The 21,674-nt window shown below is 42.4% G+C and overlaps 1 protein-coding gene across 3 annotated transcripts in view; it reads right to left on the reverse strand.

Moving 5' to 3' along the window:
• Positions 1 to 21,204, reverse strand: part of GPATCH2L (G-patch domain containing 2 like) — a gene marked incomplete at both ends in the record, with an annotated part of 34,396 nt that extends 13,192 nt beyond the window's left edge. The window contains 7 exons of one of the 3 annotated variants that reach the window (XM_081999948.1): positions 3,469 to 3,554; positions 5,529 to 5,583; positions 6,473 to 6,543; positions 8,628 to 8,707; positions 9,077 to 9,253; positions 14,149 to 14,213; positions 20,543 to 21,204. In XM_081999948.1, coding sequence (XP_081856074.1) covers positions 3,469 to 3,554; positions 5,529 to 5,583; positions 6,473 to 6,543; positions 8,628 to 8,707; positions 9,077 to 9,253; positions 14,149 to 14,213; positions 20,543 to 21,201 — 1,193 coding nt within the window. Of the gene's footprint in view, positions 1 to 3,468; positions 3,555 to 5,528; positions 5,584 to 5,635; positions 5,676 to 6,472; positions 6,544 to 8,627; positions 8,708 to 9,076; positions 9,254 to 14,148; positions 14,214 to 20,542 lie in introns of all 3 variants that reach the window. The other 2 variants (XM_081999946.1, XM_081999947.1) reach the window with 2 other exon arrangements.
• Between the last annotated feature and the right edge of the window lie 470 nt (positions 21,205 to 21,674).

The raw sequence follows: 21,674 nt of genomic DNA on the forward strand, positions 1-21,674 counted from the left end.
TATTTCCAGAGCTGGAACTAGAATTAGAGACATTCAAGTCTTTTCACTCTAACAGCACCACCAAATCCAGGGTATGCAGCAACTGGCAGCTTACTAGGAGATGATCACTCACCCCTTTAGATCTTTATCCCAGGTTCCAGGCAAGATGAGAGGCTTTGCTTCTAAACCCAGTTAAACTCTAGGTTTACAGTTAATATTAACTGAGTGTACATGCAAAGTTATTTTCTTGGATTCATCTGTACTGTTGAGAGGTGTCTTTAATATAATGCTTCAAATCTCCACCTTCACATCTACTTGTCATCTGAGGTCCACTTTTCCTATGACCTCCAGTGGGAACATTTAATTGAGTTTTTCTACCCATAATCCTATTTTCAAGGCTAGGCAAACAATAAACAGCATTAGGGACAATTTATCTTCTACCTTCCTCTCTACCTGCTATTCAAACTCAAATCAAAGGGAACATTGGCTCTAGGCTCTTCTGAAACTCTTACCCTGCATCAAGGGAATAACATTCCACCAACCAACATCATCTTCCCACTGATAGAGCCATTGAATAACCCAAATCTAATAAGATCTTCCACTTGAGTCTGTACAAAATCTTTTTAAGTAGGAGTTCAAGAAGAAAATTCTGTTCAGACCACTCCTTTCTCCCAGAAAGGCAAATGGGCAGAGGGGAAAGAGGGGAAAGATCACTTGGGCTATGCATGCAAGTCTCTACTTGCTTGCTTTTAACAGCCTGCATCGTCAAGCCAAAACCTTAACAGACAAGACATGATTAGCAAACGCTTTGTGCTCTTAAAGGAGAGTAATTATAGGCATGTGAAAAAAGGAAGAGATCCCTGAGGTACTCTTCCTTGCATGCCTCCCGAGAGGCAGCAGGGCCATTAAAAATTCCATGATGAAGAGGAAAAACAGCCTGGGAACAGCCAGGAGGCAATACAGCAAATTAATACACCAGCCGTCCCTCGGGAGGACTGCAAGAAAGCAGGAAACTCTCCTCGCTTCACAAAATAAAATTATACCACTAATGATAACAGTCACCACACACACAAAACTGCTTCTAACGATGAGTGTGAAATTCCCAGTGCTGTGCATACTCTTTGAATGAAATCTCTTCTCATCACAGACATAAAGCAAGAAAGGTAATCTTGGTAGTGTACAATTTATACAGCCTTTCAAATAAGACTTCCCAAGGAACCCTCCACATATAACTTCCTCCTTGACACTGAAAAGCCTTTCTTGAACACCCCCAAACTGTGCTCAGTATTCTGGCCTTCAGCTCTGCTTAAATGAAGCACTGGGTTACCAGTCTTCCAGATGAACTGCACCAAAATCCACCACTGAGACGAAGAAAACGTTTCCATGCGAGAGAAAAGACTCTACCTGGTAACTATACTCCATTGGACACATTAGCAATAGCAGAAACTAAGCAGAAAGAGGTAATTTTGCATGGCACAGTGGGCATCGGGTTAAAGAAACTGGATGTCCACAACATGAAGGCAATTTCTTCTCTAATACATTTCCTATCATTCTCAGGGGATTAGGTTCCCACACACATACACACACCCCCCATTCTAAGAAATTTTTGAGTGGATTTCTCCAGGATGAGGTGCAAGCTGTTAGGAGGTTACTAGAGCAGAGACTCCTGGAATTGACTCTGTCCATGGCAAAAGAGGAAGATGTATACTGAGGCAATGGCTGAACAGCGCTTACAGAGATCACCTGAACCTCCTGTAAGAAAATAGACTACTAATAGGCTTAGCTCTTGAAGCACCTATTGAACAACTATTTGTCAGGAAAACATTTCTGTGAAGGAACAATTTCCTTCTGTGCTCTTGGCAGCATCTTTTACAGAAAGCAAGCACCTTGCACTGAAGAGTTCAATCCCTGCCACATACATGGGGCCACATAACACATTCATTCTTTTCTATATTTCTTTTTCCTATAAGGATTCTTGAGGACATTTCACACTAAAATAGGAACTACTTTCTCAAACTACAGGCACTTAAAAACACAGCCACCTCTGGGATGGGACAACTTCTCTGCCAACATTCAGTAACAATTCATCTGGGACTATGTTTGTCAGGACACCATTCATCTGTTCATTAGGGGAAGGAACCAAGCATATATTTAATGATTAACTAGACTACATATTTAGCAAAACCAAGCAAACACAATACCTGCAGGTTTACAAATCCCTTGCCATTACCAGTAGCTTTGGAAAGGGCCTTCACTGATCATCATAAAAGTAGAGAGTTTGCCCTGTTTGAATTTGTGAGCAAGATTTGTCTAGCTCTCCTTTCTGGAAGACAAACTTCTGTAGAGTACTAAGTAAAACACTGGAGGCACAAGAAAAGTTATCCTAGTGGTAAATGAAGAGACCAATCAATCTTCTTCCTTCATGGGCACAAAACGTCCCCAGACTGGGGCAAAAGCCCAGAAAGGAACCAATTTGCTGGAGCACCATCTTCTGAATTCTTTTTATTCTCATCCAGCTGAATGTTTAAGAGATGATTTCGTCCTCCCTCCCCCTCTCCAGCTTTAACATGCTGGCTACAGCAGCATGAGGTCATGGTGCAACATCACCAAATTCCCTGCAGAAGCCAGTGGGAGGAGAGGCTATGCTGGGTGGGTGCCAAGCTTTCGTTCAGACACATACAACCTCGGTACATTTTTCATGCTCTATTTGCTAATTAACAAGGGAAAGAAAACCATGAAGCTGAAAGTCCAGACGTTTCTTTCAGATTTGGTCCTTCGTACAATCACATAAGCAGAATTGTGTCCCAAACAAGGCTTTGTCTCCTTGCATGGGGAAAGAGCTCAAGGGCACCTTACCTTTAGGTAGTCACCTCCAAGGCCAACACTTGAATTTAATTTAGGATTAGTCAGCAGAAGGTGCCTGAATAGCATATTAACCCCAAGTATGCAGATGCAAATATACCTCAATGTTTGGCCAGACCAAATCTACATTTCAGCTATAGCAATAGAGAGAGATAGCAAGCCCTTAGAGGTCACCTCAGGTGAGTTCTGAACCTGTTTAGAGGGTCTATTTTAGGCAACCAGCATACCAAAATGCCTCAGCATGTCACCCACATGAGCCTGTCAGCACTTTCTCTCTCATCTTGTACCAACTTTAGCAGTGGGCAACAATACTATGCCCATTTGTACCTATACAACAGACTTGCAGCAACCCACTACACAATCCAGAACAGATCACCTTTATTCTAAAAGCACAGTATGTTCTACCTCTCTGTCATACACTGTTTCACATACTCTAAGCGCTTAGTGTATTAAGACTCTCAAATAATCTGCATCAGTATGTTTTATGCTAAGTTTGAACACAGGCCTCCTAGGGAAAAGTGCATTAACTTCCAGGTCCATGAGTATTGTTCAGCCCACATGGTACTACTGAAGATAACCGTGGGAGGGAAGTGAGACAACCCCAACAGAGCAGAGCAAGGGAGTTACCTGGCAGTGCAGCGTGCTGGTGAGCATCTTCGGTGGGAAGCATCAGCAAGCACATCCAGAGAGTACAGAGGAGATAATGGATTGAACTGGAAAGTCAAGAGATTTTATTTAAGCAAAGCGTTAAAAGAAATAGTCTCCAGATACAGCTGCTCAGATCTATTCCCTATAGTTCGTACAGTATAAGGAGACCTTTCCAACACATCAAGGGGTGAGACTAGGCAAGAATCGACTCTCACTTCAGTCAAAAGGCTAGCAGGGGGTACAACAGCAAATCTCATAACCATCTTCTCATAACAGACAGCCTTATAAGCACACTCCTCTTTCAACTCGCATTACTACAAATGCTGGTTGACTAAGAGCATACTCAGAGACCTCTACTGCTGCATGCCATGAGCAAAAAGTCTGCCTCCCTTTCGGGAAGCCTTTTTTCTCTCTACAGTGTGAAGGTAGACAAGTCACTGTTATGAATGGTACAAGCACAGAACTTCCCTATGGTCATGTGCATCACTGAAACAGACCTCTAGAAGACTCAGGCCCACCAGGTTCAGTTCACAACAAGCTCCCAATTCATTCTGCAGCAAGTGAGCTGCTCCTCCCATTCTCAACTCACCTCACAAGCACTCTTTTCAAACTGCTTAAAACAAATTTCTGAAACACTGCCTGGTCAAGCTAACCTTAGATCCTTTGTTAGACATACGCTAGACAAATCCTGAAGGCATCAAACCTGTGCAAGACAGCTTGGTGTAGAAGACGCAATTCTTAAGATTTTTTTTTTTTAAAGGTTAGGACGTAAATGGAACAATCCAGTCAATCAATGCATGGAGCAAACTTTGCTCAACACGCACATAGAAGGTTTAGACTGGTAGTTTCCCTGAGATACCTGCATTACACTTCCATTCAGCATGCCCTCTTTGTTTATAATTCACACCACAAGCAGGAAATTAATTTCCATCTGCTTTACAAAGTGCTACACCAATCTCCAGAACACTTTTCTTGTATTACTAGGACTACTGATGCATTTTTAAATAAGGACAAATGAATAAGCAAAGTTGTAGCAGAACTCATCATAAAAGCTATCTGCAATTGTAGAACTCAGTACTAGGCCTTTGCCTTCAAACTTTCTGAGAAAGAAGAGGTACTATGCACCACAAAGCTGCTGCTACCAGGGAGCTCCTCCTTAAGTTGGACTGTTAATTTACTGTCAGTGAAGTAACACTGTAGCTGCACAGTAGGGGAGAAACACCAGTAACCCTCTGTAGCTGATTCAAGTTCATTTAAGAAAAACAAAAGTAATTTATTTTGGTCATTTTAAAGCTTATGTAGTTATTATTCTTATCTTTTGCACTATAGAAGAGGTATGTGAAATGTTCTCATTAACAGAAAATACACAATTGCACAAATGCCTGAAAATTATTTCTTGCCATGTATGTATTTTTAGTCACCTGAAGGGTAAAACAGATTTCAAACCTACTGCTCATCAACCAAAAACCAACTCGCAAAGGAATAGAAGGGAGTGTGCATGGCTAGGAACACTGTTACAATGCAGCTGCTCAAATGGAAGATCCTTTTTGCTTTCTGCTATCAAGAACCTGAGCCTCCTAACACTGAAGCTATGAAAGACTTACTAAAGAATATAAAAGTGCATACCCAAGAGTTTCAGTTAAAAGAATGCCTATTTCTCTTGCTTATCACCTCTTACATTTTCCTGTTATGGCTGCTATTTAACAACAATCAGCTCACTACTTTTTTTCCCTTCTCTGTTGATGAGACTATCAGGTAGAAGCCTGAGTCAAGCAAGACAAAACAAAGCATTTAAAAAGAGAAAAATGTTCCAATTTTTATGGAATTTTGAGAGGCCAAAGTTCCTCCTGCCAAGAGGCATTTTCCCTTCAACTCACTGTCAGAGAGGAAGGTCTACACTAACCTAAAACAGAGAGATAAACAAAAGGAGTTCCTGAGCTATTCAGTTTAAATAGACAATATAATACCAGAGACATGGTCTGTGTTCAAAGCCCAGAAGACATCAGTTACCAAAATGAGAAGGGATGGGGCTGCCTTACCTTACAGGCACAGACCACAGTGTGTGGGAAATCAGAAATCAGCACTTTGTTCTTTCTAGAGAGAAGGAAACCAAGAAAATAAAAAAGGTAGAGCAGAGTCAACTTACCTGGTTGCGATCTCTCTTCCCCATGGATGGCAACCAAAAACTGGAAGGAGGCAGAGTCGGAATGACAGGTGGGAGCAATGCCAAGGAAGAACCAAACACAGGGAGCAGGGGAAAAGGAGGGTTGGGGATAAGGAGAGAAAAGGAAGGTAAGAACAAAGACGGAGGGAGAAGAAGAAAGATTAACCATCAGCAGGACTCATATTAAAACCCAAGAATTTCAGATCCAAGGAAGAAAACTGGATACCAACAGCTGGTAAAAGCTGGACCCACTACTCTACAGTCAAGAGGTGCTACCCTTACTTATCCGCTGCCCAACAAGAAGAGCATTAGAGGGATGCCAAAGAATGTGCACCATGTTTCCGGTGCTGACTACAATTTAAATACACTAACTGGGGAAGGAGACAGAACACCAAAGAAAGAGAAAGCAATTGTGCAGCATCATTTCTGCAGTGTGGGTATGTGCCCATAGCATGACTCCACACAGATGCTTTTTAAATAACTAACACATAGGGCTCAGTCTTCTTATACTGTGCAGAAGATCTGCAGTTATTGCAATAGCCTATTATAAGGAAGGGGGAAAGAAAAAGCTAACTGTAACCAAAAGGGCATTTGAGCAGTGTCCACACACTGGAGCAGTCTAATAAACAAAGGGAAGTCAGCAACTGCAAATAAGAAAAACAGAGAAGCTATCAGTAGAGGACTGCCTCCCATTCCACATGTCACTGCATGCTTAAGTTACCACCCAGTTCTTCATTCCCTTCAGTCCCAGGAGGGAAGAGGACCCTATAGTTCTTCCTCCCTCCCAAAGTTCTACACAACAGCTGTTAAGGGCCTTACTCTTTCTGGCGTGGATCACTAACAATACGACCTAGCCTCTCGGTGCCCAGAGTGCTGCTCATGGAGGTCTCCTGAAACACAAAGACAGGTAAAAGGTTGCAGACTCTCACACAGTGAGCAGACATAATAGTTTGCTGCTGCCAATAAGAACAGATTTTACCCCGCCCGGGCCACATCCTTTCCTTCCCAGCCCACTCTCAGCTAAACATATTCACCCTCTCCCTTTAGAAGCTTAACTGAGCTGATTTAATTAATTAGAATGGCAGAAAATAGACTGGTTTTATTTGTGGGGCTTGTTTTTTATTATTGTAGTGATGATATTTGCTTCCACAGGGGCGCACCAGCAACTGGACCAGTACAAAGTACGCAGCACAAGGATACAGTTAAGAACAGGGGAAATGGCTGAGAAGTGCTTATTTCCAGGTTGCTGGGGTCAGCTGGGACAGAAACAGGCTCAAATACAGGACATCACACTGTCCCACTAACAATGGGGATTCACCAGGCACAGATGAATGAAACAAGGAGTATGCATGAAGCTTTTGCCCTTTCTGAAAGCAGCAATTCAGCAGCAGGACCTCTAGCAGCTAAGAAAAAAAGGTAGATCCTATGAGAAAGGACTTGCTCTGGCAGCACGTTTCTCCCAGTGAGACACTACCCTGTGTATGTACTTGACACTGGCATACACATACACACACAGCCTGAAGCACCAGCTGTTCATATCTGCATAGCAACTATCTCCAAGAAAGAAATATACTTTGCAGTAAGAGTCTGAAGGTGAGGGTAAAAGGCTTTCACAGTTAAGATTCTTCACAGTTTTTGCCAGGTACATACGCAAAACATGCTCAAAGTTTGGGGGGGAGCTGTAGCAGCAGGGGTGAAAGATGGGCTATTTGTTACAGCAGGAAAATTATTAACTTAAAGTGCCGTAATGTTTAAATTTACGGTTTATTACTGTGTAAATTACAAGCCGTACTTTTGGTAATTAGCAGCTCGCTGGCGGGGAGCTCTGAATGAAACTCATTATTTATGATTACAATTTAGAGAGAGAAGGGGAAGGGGGAGCAGTGACCTCCGCTGCAAATGACAAAGATCCCTTTAAGGTGATGAAGATGAATTAAACAAGTAAATATTATCCTTCTCATTTGGATCATTAGAGGTGCTGCCGACAGGCCCAGCCACTTGCAGGTGGCCTGAGGAACCCTTCCCAAAGCCAGTCTCTTGCCAGCTGAGGATTCATAGTTTAAATGCTGGTTACAACTAAGCAAGGTGAGTGGAAGAAAGAAGGGGCAAACAAGGATCTTTCAAGTGTGACTGAACAGAATGATGAAGTTGCACTCCTCTAAATTCCGGGCCCCTCTAACACACCTTGCTAACAGACTCTCTAAAGCCAGTCAGCTCAGAATATATGCCAGTATTTTCAAAAGCATAGAGCACATCCCAGTAAAAATAAAGCCAAACACAGGCAACACCTTCCTTCTTAGAAACATCTTTTACAACAGACAGCAGCACTCAGTGCTCCAAGATCCAGACCCAATCAGATGTATCCCCCCATCTTTCAGGCAGGCATCTTCAAAGTATTGCTTATTTCTTTAGAAACAGGATTAATATATTGATTGTTGTTTACCCTACATATAAGAAACCTAGTCAATTGCGCTGGGTAACTTTGCATTATTCCTCTTATTCTTCTGTATCCCCACTAAGAATTCAACAGCTGAAACTACCTTCCTTTGCTGCCATTCATATCAGTTTGCTTCCCTACCTAAAATTTGGCCTTCCTTCACCTTTAAGTCACCTCTCTGCCCTTGTAGTCTCAGATTACGAGCATGCACAAGTGTCACGCCATCATCATTTTCCCCTACATTCTGTCTAAATCTTCGTGATATTTATGCTCTCTGTCATTCATCTTCAGACCTCCTTTCATGCTGCTTTTAGCACTGATCAACTGTCTTTGCCACTCCAAACCTGCCTTAAAATCCACTTAGTCACTCCATCAACTTCTGACAGTGAAAGCAGTTAAACAAATCAAACAATACAGGAAACAAAAAATGTACAGGGCCCCTTTCTGCAGAAAACAATTCACATAATATCTTAGAATAGTACTTCAGGACTGATCAGCATTGGAAATATAAAATTATTATCCTGCAAAAGGGAATACCTTGCCAACAAGCTTCCTCCGACCTTTTCGGAGACAACGGGCAGCAGCTCCTGGAAGGCGATTCAGGCGAGCATGAAATCCTGAAAACCAAACCCAGAAAAACTGAGAAATTAATACAGAAGATTCTTTCTAACAAAACCACCATGGAAAACAGTTCAGTAGTCAAATTAGATACTCTGTCTCCTGTTTCTCAACCTGAAAGAGGTAGATGTGCCAATTTATTCACAAATCAAATAAAATCCATATTTAAAAAAAAAGACAACTCAAGAATGTGGGCAGCTAGTATGAGTATTTTAGTACCCTCTCCAGTATTGCAGCTATCTGTAATTGGATCATTAAAAAAAAACAGATCACTAGTATCAGTTTAAATTGCAGCACCTATGAACAGAATCTATGCTTGCCAACACATAAAGAATTCTCAAACACATGGCATTCTTTATGGACCTCACCTCTCTGAGCTGGCCGCGAGGGCAAAAGAAACGTGGAATCTGACAGCTTGTCCCGGCCTGACTCAATCCGCTCCACTTCAGATCGGTGGTCAGCTCCCCACTTGGGAAGAAGGTTGGGGACAGTGAATCCTGGAACACACTCTCCTTCATAAAACCAATCACTTTGCTCATCATCTCCTAAAGAAATAGGATGGAATTAGCCACAAGTAACACCAATGTGCCCTGTGACAGTCCCACAAAATACAGGTAAGCATTTCCAGATGTGACACAGTGAAGCCTCATTAGGAATTCCTTCCTGAAGAGCCTTACATTTTTATTTTGTTTCAATGATCTATGGTAACTATGAGGCCTCACTAAATGCTTTAAACTATCCAACTCATCAGCCTACAGAATTCCCCTACAGAAAAAAGGTCTCTTTATAGACCTGCCTAGGGCAGTTTTAGCACTCTGTTGCGACTGCATCTCATCAACCTCAGTCCAATGTCACGTGATGTCTTATGCACAACTCTCTCTGAAGTAGTTACTGTGACAGAAGTGGAGGCCAATCATTTGGCACATGTTACAGGCTGTCATAGGAGTGACTTCACAACAGAAGACCAGGCTCACAGAGTAAGCAAAAGGAGCATACTCACTGATGGGAAAGATCCCTAGTCTCCTAAGACATCAATTGTGCTGTTTTTTGGCTGGGATAGAGTTAATTTTCTTCGTAGTAGCTAGTATGGGGCTATGTTTTGGATTTGTGCTGGAAACAGTGTTCATAATACAGGGATTTTTCATTATTGCTGACCTTACACAGAGTCAAGGCCTTTTGTGCATCTCACACCAAGTAGGCTGGAGGTGCACAAGTAACTGGGACAGTACACAGCTGGGACAGCTGACCCCAACTGACCAAAGGGATAGTCCATACCATATGACATCATGCTCAGCATATAAAGCTGGGGGAAGAAGGAGGAAGCAAGGGATGTTCGGAGTGATGGCATTTGTCTTCCCATGTAACCGTTACGTGTGATGGAGCCCTGCTTTCCTGGAGATGGCTGAATGCCTGCCTGCTGATGGGAAGTAATGAATGAACTTCTTGTTTTGCTTTGCTTGCATGCGTGACCTTTGCTTATTAAACTGTCTTTATCTCAGCCACAAGTTTACTCACTCTTCCGATTCTCTCCCCCATCCTGTCAGGGGGGAGTGACAGAGCGGCTTAGTGTGGGGCTTAGTTGCCAGCAGGGGTTAAACCACAACAATGGTAAATCTACCTGGCCAGGAATCCCCTGAGAGCAGTAGCACATAAGCAGTGTAAGAAAAAAAGCAGGAAGAGGGCAAAGTACTTGACACACTTAGCTTTTCAGTAGTCCAACTAACAAACAGTCCCATGTAATTGCAAGGTACTTCACCTTGCCTTAAAAAACTAACACACCTAAGTTAGGGAAAACTCACATTTGCCTACTATTAAGTAGGCATCTACTTCTCAAGGATCCCCACTCACTCTCCTTTCCTCACCTAGTTACATTACTCCTGACTGTACTGGGTTTGCATGGCAAGGTTTTGGTAGCAGTGGGGGTTGCAGGGGTGGCTTCTGCAAGAGGTTGCTAGAAGCTTCCCCTGTGTCCGATGGAGCCAGTGCCAGCTGGCTCCAAGATAGACCTGCCAATGGCCAAGGCCAAGCCAATCAGCAACAGTGGTAATGCGTCTGGGAAAACATACTGAAGAAGGGGGGCAAAAAAAGGGCACGCAGCATTTGCAGCCGGAGAGAGGAGTGAGAACATGTGAAAACAACTCTGCATACACCAAGGTCAGTGAAGAAGGAGGGGGAGGAGGTGCTCCAGGCACTGGAGCAGAGATTCCCCTGCAGCCTGTGGTGAAGACCATGGTGAGGCAGGCTGTGCCCCTGCAGCCCATGGAGATCCGTGGTGGAGCAGATATCCACCTGCAGCCCAGGGAGGACCCATGCCGGAGCTGGTGGATGCCTGAAGGAGGCTGTAACTCTGTGGGAGGCCCATGCCGGAGCAAGCTCCTGGCAGGACCTGTGGACCCATGAAGAGAGGATCCCACATTGGAGCAGGTTTGCTGGCAGGACTTGTGACCCCGCAGGAGACCCACACTGGAGCAGTGTCTTCCTGAAGGACTGCACCCCATGGAAGTGACCCAGGCTGGAGCAGTTCATGAAGAACAGAAGCCTGTGGGAAGGACTGACGTTGAAGAAGCTTGTGAAGGACTGTCTCCCGTGGAGAAGTGTCTCCCATGGGAGGGACCCCACGCTGCAGCAAGGGAAGACTGTGAGTCCTTCCCTTGAGGAGGAAGAAGCATCAGAAAACAACATGTGATGAACTGACTGCAAACCCCATTCCCTGTCCCCCTGTGCCGCTTGGGGGGCAGGTGGTAGAGAAATTGGGAGCAAAGTTGGGCCTGGGAAGAAGGGGGGGGGCATATTTTAAGATTTGGTCTTATTTCTCATTATACTACTCTGATTTCGACTGGCAATAAATTAAGCTAATTTCTCCAAGTTGAGTCTGTTTTGCCTGTGACGATAACTGCTGAACAATCTCTCCCTGTCCTTGTCTCAACCCATAAGCTTCTCGTTCTATTTTCTCTCCCTTGTCCACCTGAGGAGTGATAGAGCAGCTTTGCTGGGCACCTGGCATCCAGCCAAGGTCAACCCAGCACACTATGCCTACCCATACAGCTTGCCAGACAAAAAAAAGGACAAAAAAGAATACAAGAAAAAAAAAATCATCCTAGTAAGAATGCTTCAGTCTTGCACATAACAGAGGAAGCAACAACCCAAAACCTACTCAAATCACTAACAAGTAGGACAGTCAGAACACTTCAGCCTAAAGCTCTGACACTGCTTTTTATTTCTGTGATATGTCAGTTGACCTAGCATGCTTGTGACAAATATATTTTAAAATATATTTTAAAATATAAATAACCATACCCACCTTTTAGTAAATTAAAACTAAGTAATGTTGAATAGTTCTTCTAAATGATCATAATTTGTGCAAAAATATCCCTATAGTTTTGGATCTATGAGCATAGTGCACTGTCATATCTCAAATCACTACTTTCACAAGACAAACTTTAACATATGCTAACACCATAGTTATTTTCACTGTGAGAGATCCCAATGCATTAAAAAAAACCCAAAACAAAAAAAAAAAACCAACAACAAAAAAAACAAACACCAAAAAATTTTACAATCAAGTTATAAACTAGGACCATTCTCTGCTCACAGTAGTGCACTGGTAGCTAGAATTGCAAAGACAACCTATTTAATAAGCAACACAACAAATATTACATGATATAACCTCAAAAGAAGCGGGGGAAATACATTCTATTAAAATACTCTGCTTTAATTTTAATATCTTAAATTTCCTGTTATTCAGTTTGGAATTGTACTAGAAAACTGCTTCTAAGATGATGATCTGTGAAAAAAAAAAAGTTTTGTGCTCTTTCCATCTCACCGAAGAGGAGAGCTGTTTGTTATTTTCTTTATGGCTAGAAATTGTTGAAAAAAATGAAACGGAGATGTTTCTTATTTAACCTGAAAGTGCAACAATTTTTAACCCTTTTTAACACAACTGTAAGCTAAAACATCTTGGCCAGAAAGCTATTATAGTATAAACTGTTTGAACAGACAGAAGCCTGATGACTAGAATGTCAAATCTCTCCTAGTACCTAGACAAGGAAGGCTGTAATTGGAATTTATTAATTTATTTAAGTAGTATAATCGACATGCTCTTGTATACTGGGTATCCTACTTCTAGTAGCAGCCAAAAGTTAATGCCTCAAACAGAGGCAAGTATATAGGTCAAGCATATAGACAAGTGTATAGATATACTTATCCAGTCTACATCAATCTTGTCTCAGGTGATGAAGTAAAAATTCAACACTTCAGTCACCACCCTGCTTCGTCACCTGATATGCAAGTGCTCACTAATTTCAGCTTCCCCAGAACAGTCCTCAATAAAAAGAGAGGACAGAAGATTTGACTTTTCTGTTGCTTTTGAAGGATGGGAGGCTGGAAACAGTTATTTTTCAGCAAAGGTCAAAGCTGATATTTGAAATCCCTACGCTCTTGGGGAACATATTATAGCCATCTAAGATAACAGATTGGCCGTACAGCCTAACAAATCATCAGAAAACATGTAAGCATATTTGCTATCATTGTGTTGCCTCACACTCAGACACCTGGGTCAGTAACAAGCTAGTAGAAGCAGCATTTCCCACTGAGTTACTGATACCACTTCCTTTAGCACTCATATATTCCCAGAAGAGATCTCATCCAAATCTTAGCTTATGAAATGTGACGGAATCAGAGTGCACACCAGCAGAAGCTGTGCAGAATTACAGGTCTCCAGGGTCACATTCCACCTGCTCCAAATATAACAGTCCTGAGTGCCTATGTGCCTACTACAACCTCTTTCACCCTTACTTATGCCATATTTCCCATAAACTGGACAGTGTGCTGCTACTGATAAATAAAACCAGATTACACTCCACACTCAAACCTCCTAAGAAACCATTTCTACAACAGATGTTGAAAATACTACACTCAGCCAATGCACACAAGAGCAAGGGAGGAACGTGCATTTAAAGAAATAAAACCTGTCACATATTACTGTTGTCTTCTTAGCACAGTCCATTAGGTGACTTGTCAGTACTAACTGATTTTTTTTTTTTTTTTCACATCATGTCTTCCTGCCCATAGAGAAAACAAGTAACAGATTCAGGCACTAATGCTATGTAGACAACAATTAAAGCACAGAAACAAATCATAAGCTCTGCTCTTTCATTATGGAGAGCTCTAAAACTCCTCTTGTGTTTCTGTGCTTTTCCATAATAATAGCTTCTTATATTTCAAGTGTTATGGATCTATTTCAGCAGGAAGAGTGTACTGTTATCAAAATCATACCTTTGTGGCCCTCAGCTCATTTCTTAACTTTTAGCCCCTCCCAGCCACTGGCCTTTCTCCCATACTTCCCTTTCTGTCCCTCTTCATAGATCTTTCATTGTATTTTTAAAGCAAGTAAGAGAAATTCCACAGCAACACAGGAGGAAAATCACAGGACAGTTGTTACCTTGGCGGCCCTCATCATTGGTAAACAGGCCAGTATCACTGCTGCTGCATACACTGCTGGTTTCACTGGAACAAAAACAAACAAAAAAACATAGTTACAATTGCAGCAGATAGATACAAAACAAAAAAACCCAAACATTTTATTACATTTTACTAGCTTCTCTGAGCCCAAAATGCTCTACACATCTCACAGAAATTGCATTTCAGACACATGTCTGGCTCTAGCATGGGACATAATTGCTTTCTGTTAAAGCCTTGCGATGCTGCATCACTTGAAAAAGAGTAGAACTAGACTAGATACAGGATTCTAAGTTATCAAAAAGTAATTAATACAATGGCATTTGCCTTGGGTACTAGAGTTAATAACCTAACTATGACACTGTCTGGAGCACTCACTAGGAAATTAAGTGCAGTTAAAAACCCTGTCCTTGAGTCACTTAACAGCTATTGAAAACCCTCTGAAGTTTTCTACTTCAGATCCCTTTTTCTAAAAATGTTATACAGGTACATAAACCCCCCCCATCAATCTACGGCAACTTTTATTTTATTTGGAGGGAAGAGCAGCTGGTACATTCATAACTCTTCAGCTAAATACCTTAGCACAGCATGACTCGCTGCTGCTGAATGCAACCTTGTTACAGCAGGCTTTGCATTTGCTAAAGCAGTGACAGGAGACTTAATTCTTGAACCAAAGAATTAAACCAGAAATTAATGTGTGGAAAGCCATTAATTGACTGTAAAGCTGGATGAATATTTGTAGCAGAAGTACATGCTCAGGTCAGTCCCAAGCATCTGATGGCTTTAATGCTGATATTAAATCAATCCTTGGACATTTTGGGCAATACTTCTTTTGATTTAGCGGAGAGATATCAGAACGAGTAGAAACTACTTACTGCCCACCCCTTAGCACTAAGGCCTTAGACGCGAACATCAGGTATAACTCAACACTAGAATCAATCTCCAGTCAAGGCATGCTGATAGAAAGCATCTCTGGGTCCCTCTTCTCCAGGGAAATTGGATCATACTAGACATCAGTATCAACTGAGACCCTTTGATTCAAAAGGCTGAAGGATGAGGGATCACAAGATCACAGAATCACAGAATCAGATGAGTCACCCCAAAGAATTGCAGGCACATAATAAAACCCCATTTTGTGAGCATATTATTGCTCTTAGAAAATGCACTCTAAAGTATAGCCAAATCAACTCATCATGCTGGATATCTACAAACACTGCATCTTCATCATTGTATAAAGGCCATTTAAGCTTAAAGAATGAACATCAGTCCCGCATTTCAGTATGTAAGTTAATATCAAATTACAAATCAACCCATTACAAAGTTTGGCCATCCATTCACCTTCCCACATATACACCATAGCAATTAAGGCTAAGGACTGAGAACCATGAGTCATTTGTTTCATTCCTAGCTCTCCTACCAACTCACTGTATGACCCTGGGCAAATCTCTTAGCGTGTCTGCTTTCCCTTTTGAAAGCCTGGATTAATAGTCCTCACAAACAGCAGATGCAAGGATTGAGTAACTGCTTCATAAGGGTTTTAGCATCCTCAGAGGAAAGGTGCCTGAGAAAGGAAAAAGCATTAAGTCAAGATTCCAGATCATATTAACAGTACTTTTAAGCATCCTGTTGTACCAAGAGCTCTTTAGTTCCTTATACATACACATTGTTCCAGCAAAGCACTGGCAGTAAACTTTTCACAGATCTCAATCTCTCCACCACCCCTTTTACACTTCAGGGCTGATCACAAACTAGACTCCTACACTAGCCTTTCTGCAGGTCCAGTAAGCACTGATTAATGACCTCCACTTGCAAAGGAGGCTACTTACCTTAACCATGAAATAATGAATGCTATTGATCCGACAAGCTACTGCTATAGAGTGTTATTGATCACCCAATCTTTGGTTAAAATGGTCCTCATTTAGCAATTTCACTGTTGCAAACACCTGGAGCAAAGCATGCTTATAATTAAATAGTTCAGGGGAGTTAAAGTGAGAGGTGATGGACAGAGATCTCAGGTTTCCCCCATTTATTCTTTCGCCTGAGCTATTGTTTGTGTCAGGAGGGATATTGATTTTATATAAAAATAAGAAAACAAGAGGCACCAAGGGGCTGCAGAAGGTCAGGCTGGGCTGGAGAAGGAGGGGAAGCTGAACACTCTGTCTTTGTCACTTGCCTTCCAAGACAGAAGATTTTTTTTCTTTACGGAGAGACTGGCCTCCGATTCATCAGCTTAGCCAGGCTCTTGCCTGCCACTGCAGGCTGTCATCGAAACAGCTCCCTGCCAAAGGGTAAAGTGACTGTACTGCACACTCAGGATAAGCACTGGTTATACTCCCAGGCCAGAATACTGTACTGGTTTTAGCTGGGATAGTGTTAAATTTTCCCTCACAGTAGCTCTATAGTGCTACATTTTGGATTTGTGACCAAAACAGTGTTGAGAACACACTGGTGTTTCAGTTACTACTGAACAGTCCTTAAACGGTTGCAAGGGCATCCCTGTTTCTCAGGGGATGTTTCTACTGCCCTGATAGCAAGTAGGCTGGGAGTGCATAAGAAGCTGGGAGGTGACACAGCTGGGACAGCTGACCCCAACTGACCAGAGGGATATCCCACACCATATCATGTCATGCACAGCATACAAAGCTGGGGAAAGAAGGAGGAAGGGGGGACATTTGGAGTTACAGTGTTTGTCTTCCCAAGTAACTGTTACGCATGATGGAGCCCTGCTTTCCTGGAAATGGCTGAACACCTGCCTGCTGATGGGAAGTAGTGAATGAATTCCTTATTTTGCTTTGCTTGTGGGCATAGTTTTTGCTTTACCTGTTAAACTTTTTATCTCAATCCATGAGTTTTCTCACTTCTACTCTTCTGATTCTCTCCCTCATCCCACTGGGGGGAGTGAATGGGCAGCTGTGTGGGGCTAAGCTGCCTATCCAGGTTAAACCACAACAAATACATCAATATCAAGCCAGTGAAGCCACACAGCATTGGTGGGTCAGTACAATCCCCAGTTTGAAAGAGTCATGTTAAGAGTTACGGTACTTGAGAGTAATTAGACAAACTGCACATCCCTCACTAGTAAACACATCATTCAAAATGCTTTTTCAGACAGCTCTAGTACTATGGTTCATTCTGCCCTCAAGCCAAGCCCAGACCCATTCTGGGAGTACTCAGCTTAGACCAACAAGAGAAAGAACTTCAGCACTCAATATATAATTTGCCTTTGCTTTATTATGGCTGCAGGGAATCTGAAAACATTAAGGGACAGAAGGATATGATACTTCTAACAGTCTCAGCAGTTAATTGTCACCTTTGTACAAATATGCAAACGGCCACTTAAACTAAGACCACTTGTTTCCTCTGTTGTTACCGTAATCTTTTATATATCATGCTTTGAGTCATGTCATTACCCAATTTAGAACCATCATTGTTCCTTCATCATGTTCCTGCACATCCTTCCTTCTCTCAACTTGTGTTCATCTCTTGCCATGTTTGGCAAACAATTTCAAAGATTTCATTTCACGCACTCTTTGAATCACAATACTGCAGCACATCTTCCTCCAGGAAAAGACTGGATGTAGTCCCACAAGCAAACTATAAAAAGTGCCTCCTCATTAAGGATCCATATCCAAAGCTTTCTCAGGGAATGGGAGTTTATCTACTGAATACAGTAGGTTTTTGATCTGACTTAGGATAAGAAGCTTTCTAGAAACTAGAGAAAATGCTGTATATTTTGGCATTTACAGAGATTCATTCCTACATAATAAAGAAAAGCAAGTGTCAGTGGAGAGGAGGAAAAGAAGGTGGGGAAAAAAAAAAATCAGTTCTGAATATACAACTTAGTTTGCCTCAAAACACATTAGTTTTGTGACACTCCCCACTGCTAGAGGTATGAACAGCAGTGGAACTAATTCAGTATCGAAGTGTTTTGTAAGTCACCAGATCACCACAGACTGCTTCCAAGTCCCATAAGCTGTATCAGTCACTTTCCCTCCCATCAGCTTGTGATGACAACTACACAGTTCCCTCTCCTGGGCATCCAATTTTCTTCTTCCTTCCTCAGGATATGCCCTTGTTATACATCTGTGCAAATTACTTCTCTTATGGTACCAAAAAAAACAGCTAGAGCAGAGTGAGAGTGAGGTAAGCACAGCAGTTTCACTCTGGAGTGCTATATTTAGAGCAGCAGAGACCAAAGCATGATCCTTCACTGCCGTGAGGGATACTCTGCAGTGAAGAGAGTTGTATGTATTTCTCTCTCCAACTTTGACCCCACCTAGTGAATCAGAGCACAGATCACACATGTGGTGTTGGAGAGGTCAAATATTCCAACCCCTTGATTTCCAAAGAGAATCCCAATGATTTGGCAGCAGATGGTAAGTGTCATTTGATGCAGACACTGGCACAATAATTAGTTTGAGAGCAAGGGACAACTGAGACAGAACAAAGCAATCTTCCAGCATGGTCCTCAAGTAACAGTCCAAAGCTGTTTGTTTACTCTTTCAAAGGCTGGCATAAATAAAGGCTGGATGAAAGCCTGCTGGTTTAAGTTCAAGTTTGACATGATGGAACAGACTCTGACTGGTGGAAAAAAAACCTCAAGGAACACTGTCCTTCATTGCCACACCAAGTAAGGGTATCTCTCAGCCCACCACCACTGACATGCAACATTCAGGGGCTACTCAGCACATTCCCCTTTCTAGACTACCAGCAAATAGCTCTGAAAAGATTAAAGTGCTTTAAACAACTTATAGCAAAAAAGGATCCACTAAGTCTTTTGAAAAGGCCCACTTTGCATCCACTTTTAAGCAAACAATAGTCACTTTTTAAGGAAAAAAATATGACTTTTTGCTACTTCCACCCTATAACAGTTACATACAAACCACACTGATTCAGTAAAAATGCAATAGTGGTCCCCTGGATCAGAACAGCGAGGACATATTAGAACCTATGCTTTTCACAGTCTCCCAGAAAATTCCATTGAGAAGTTTGCACTTCCAGTTACTGTCCACAAAGCCCTAAATAGCCGGAGTGCCACCTGTCCATTCTGACAAACTGCAGGAGCTAGACAGCCAGAACACTTAAATGAACTTTAACATATGCACTATTATACTGGATCAAACAATTATACTTTCCAAATCCACTGTCTTCTCTCTGATAGTGCCTGTTACAGTGAATGCTTGAGGAAAGAATTTGAGAACATGACAAATACAGACTGACTGTTTCCTCTGCTTCTAGCACTCAGCAGTTTAAGGACCTCCTGAGCTGGATCTTCCATCTAGGCTGCAATGCTTAACAGCCCCTGATAAATCTATGCTCCACATGCCCCTTTTGGCCATATTTAAATTTTTGACCTCCAAAAAGTCCCACAGCAGAGTTCCAAATCTTGTGTTTCACGAAAAAGAATAATTTTTTGTTTTGTTTTAAATGTTTCCTCAATGTCTCCTGCTTCTTACACAGTGATAATTAGCAAATAAACAACCTTATTCACTTTCTGTATGCCATTCATTAAGAAATCTCCTCCATTCGATTCTCAGCAGTTGTTTCTTTCCTAACCTGAGAAACCTCTTCGTACAGAACCAGTTTTATAACCCCAAACCTTCTACGGAGAAAATAAAAGTCGCACTCAAGGGGAAAACATCCCAAGAGTGACACACAAACAAATTCAGACCATAACATTTATACTTCTCGTTTTCATCTCTTGTATGAGATTGTGCCACAAATTCAGCAAAGTTCTCCAAAACTGGACATGAAGACATGCCAGACTTCACTGTTTGCACAAGCTTATTCTGTATTAATTCAGTTCCCCACAAATTCTTTATCATTTTGCTACATTTTCCCCATAGCTAGCCTTTCAAGACCTTATTCCAGATCCAGAGCAGAAATGAAGAACTGCGAACAAGATGTTTTGACTGAGATTCACAGAGTATCTGCACAAAGAGCTAATGGTCATGATGGGAGATCTGTCTGTTCTCTAATGCTACTTATGGTAAACTCTGAAAGGAAGAAACTGAGGTCAGTTCATATCAATCACACAACACAAGAGCCAGTGGTGGATTTACTCTCCAAACCCCAGGCCACAAGCATGCCGCTTTGTAGCTACAGGGCCACAGACACTTCAGAGGGCTCCTTGTGTAACGGGAGCATCAGCTTGCCAACTTTTCAAGGAAGTGTTTTCGGTCATCAGTACAGCATTGACAGGAAAGACTTGGAAAAAAATCTACAGTTTAGAAGTAGCTGAGATATTTCTCCTCTTCAAAAAGAGAACAGCACTGAATAATTTTGATAAGAACTTCTAAAAGCAAGGCACAGGATTTACAAGCAGCTGCAAACAAGGCGGCCATCTGACTAGCACAAGGGAGAAACCGAGATCTCACCATTCCGACATGTTTTCATCTGAGCCCTGTTTCTGTTCATCAGCTTCACACTCCATCCGCTCCTTCCTTCCCCCTTTGCTGAGGAAGGCCCTGTTCTCTCCTGATTCACAAAGGCCATGACTGGATGATGTCCAAGGGGCATTTTCTTTCCAGCGTGAAAGACGCTGTTTCTTGGCTGACTTGAACCTGCAGCCCCTCTCGTAGTTCCACTCTGACACCCTAAGCTTTTGCTGGAGACTGGCAGCCACCTCTGATGTCACACGTTTGACTTTCCGTCGGCGCCTGAGAGGTCGACAGGGTGCATTCTCTGTAAAGGAGTCTGACTCATGCCACGAGTGTTGCTTGCTCCTCAGGGTAGCAGTGAGAGCTGGGTGTCGTTTGACCACTGCCATGTCATCAGAGTCACTGAAATTGGCTGTCAGCACCTCACGGCAATCCTTGACAGCTTCATCCAAGCTGGACTCCGAGGCCTCACTGTAGCAGCAGGCATGGTCTGCCTGATGCGTGAAGTCTGAGCGTCGTTTACGACCCCGTCTCTTGCGAAGCTGACGCCGCTGCTGCCGTGGGCTTAGGGCCATCTCTTCCCATAGCTCATCCAGCTTGTTTTGTTCTGAAGTCTGCTCTAAGGCTGAGGCCAAGTCATGCACCAGTTCATCCATTGGCAATGCCTACTAAAAACGACAACAAAGAATTAGCACCAGACATAAATGCTGCTACCAACACATCACTAGAGTACAGTATGCTATATAGCCTTTGTAACATTAATGAAGTTACACACTTACTTTGGAGTTGCCTGGGAGAACCCAATGCAGGACAACTGCCGCTTCCTGGGCTAACACTCACTCCTTCCTTTTGCAAGGGTTAAATCCCTCTTCTAACCATGGCAGCAGAGATCTCACTACTGCAGCGGCTGGATCAAGTGTTCTGTGTCTGAAAAGGCCTTAAGGTTGCTTCTTTCGCATTGAAGCAAACTCTTATTACACATCTTAAGGGTGTGAGAGCCTGCAACTAGTTTGCTGCTTGATATCAACTAATGTAAGCCACAGGGAAGGATTAGCCTGCTCAGCAAGCAGATCGAGTCTTCCAAAAAGTAGACAAGCAGCAAAGCTGAGAGTGGAACAGACAATAAAAC

Source organism: Phaethon aethereus (assembly GCF_964289735.1).
Source record: "Phaethon aethereus genome assembly, chromosome: 5".
NCBI lineage: Eukaryota > Metazoa > Chordata > Aves > Phaethontiformes > Phaethontidae > Phaethon > Phaethon aethereus.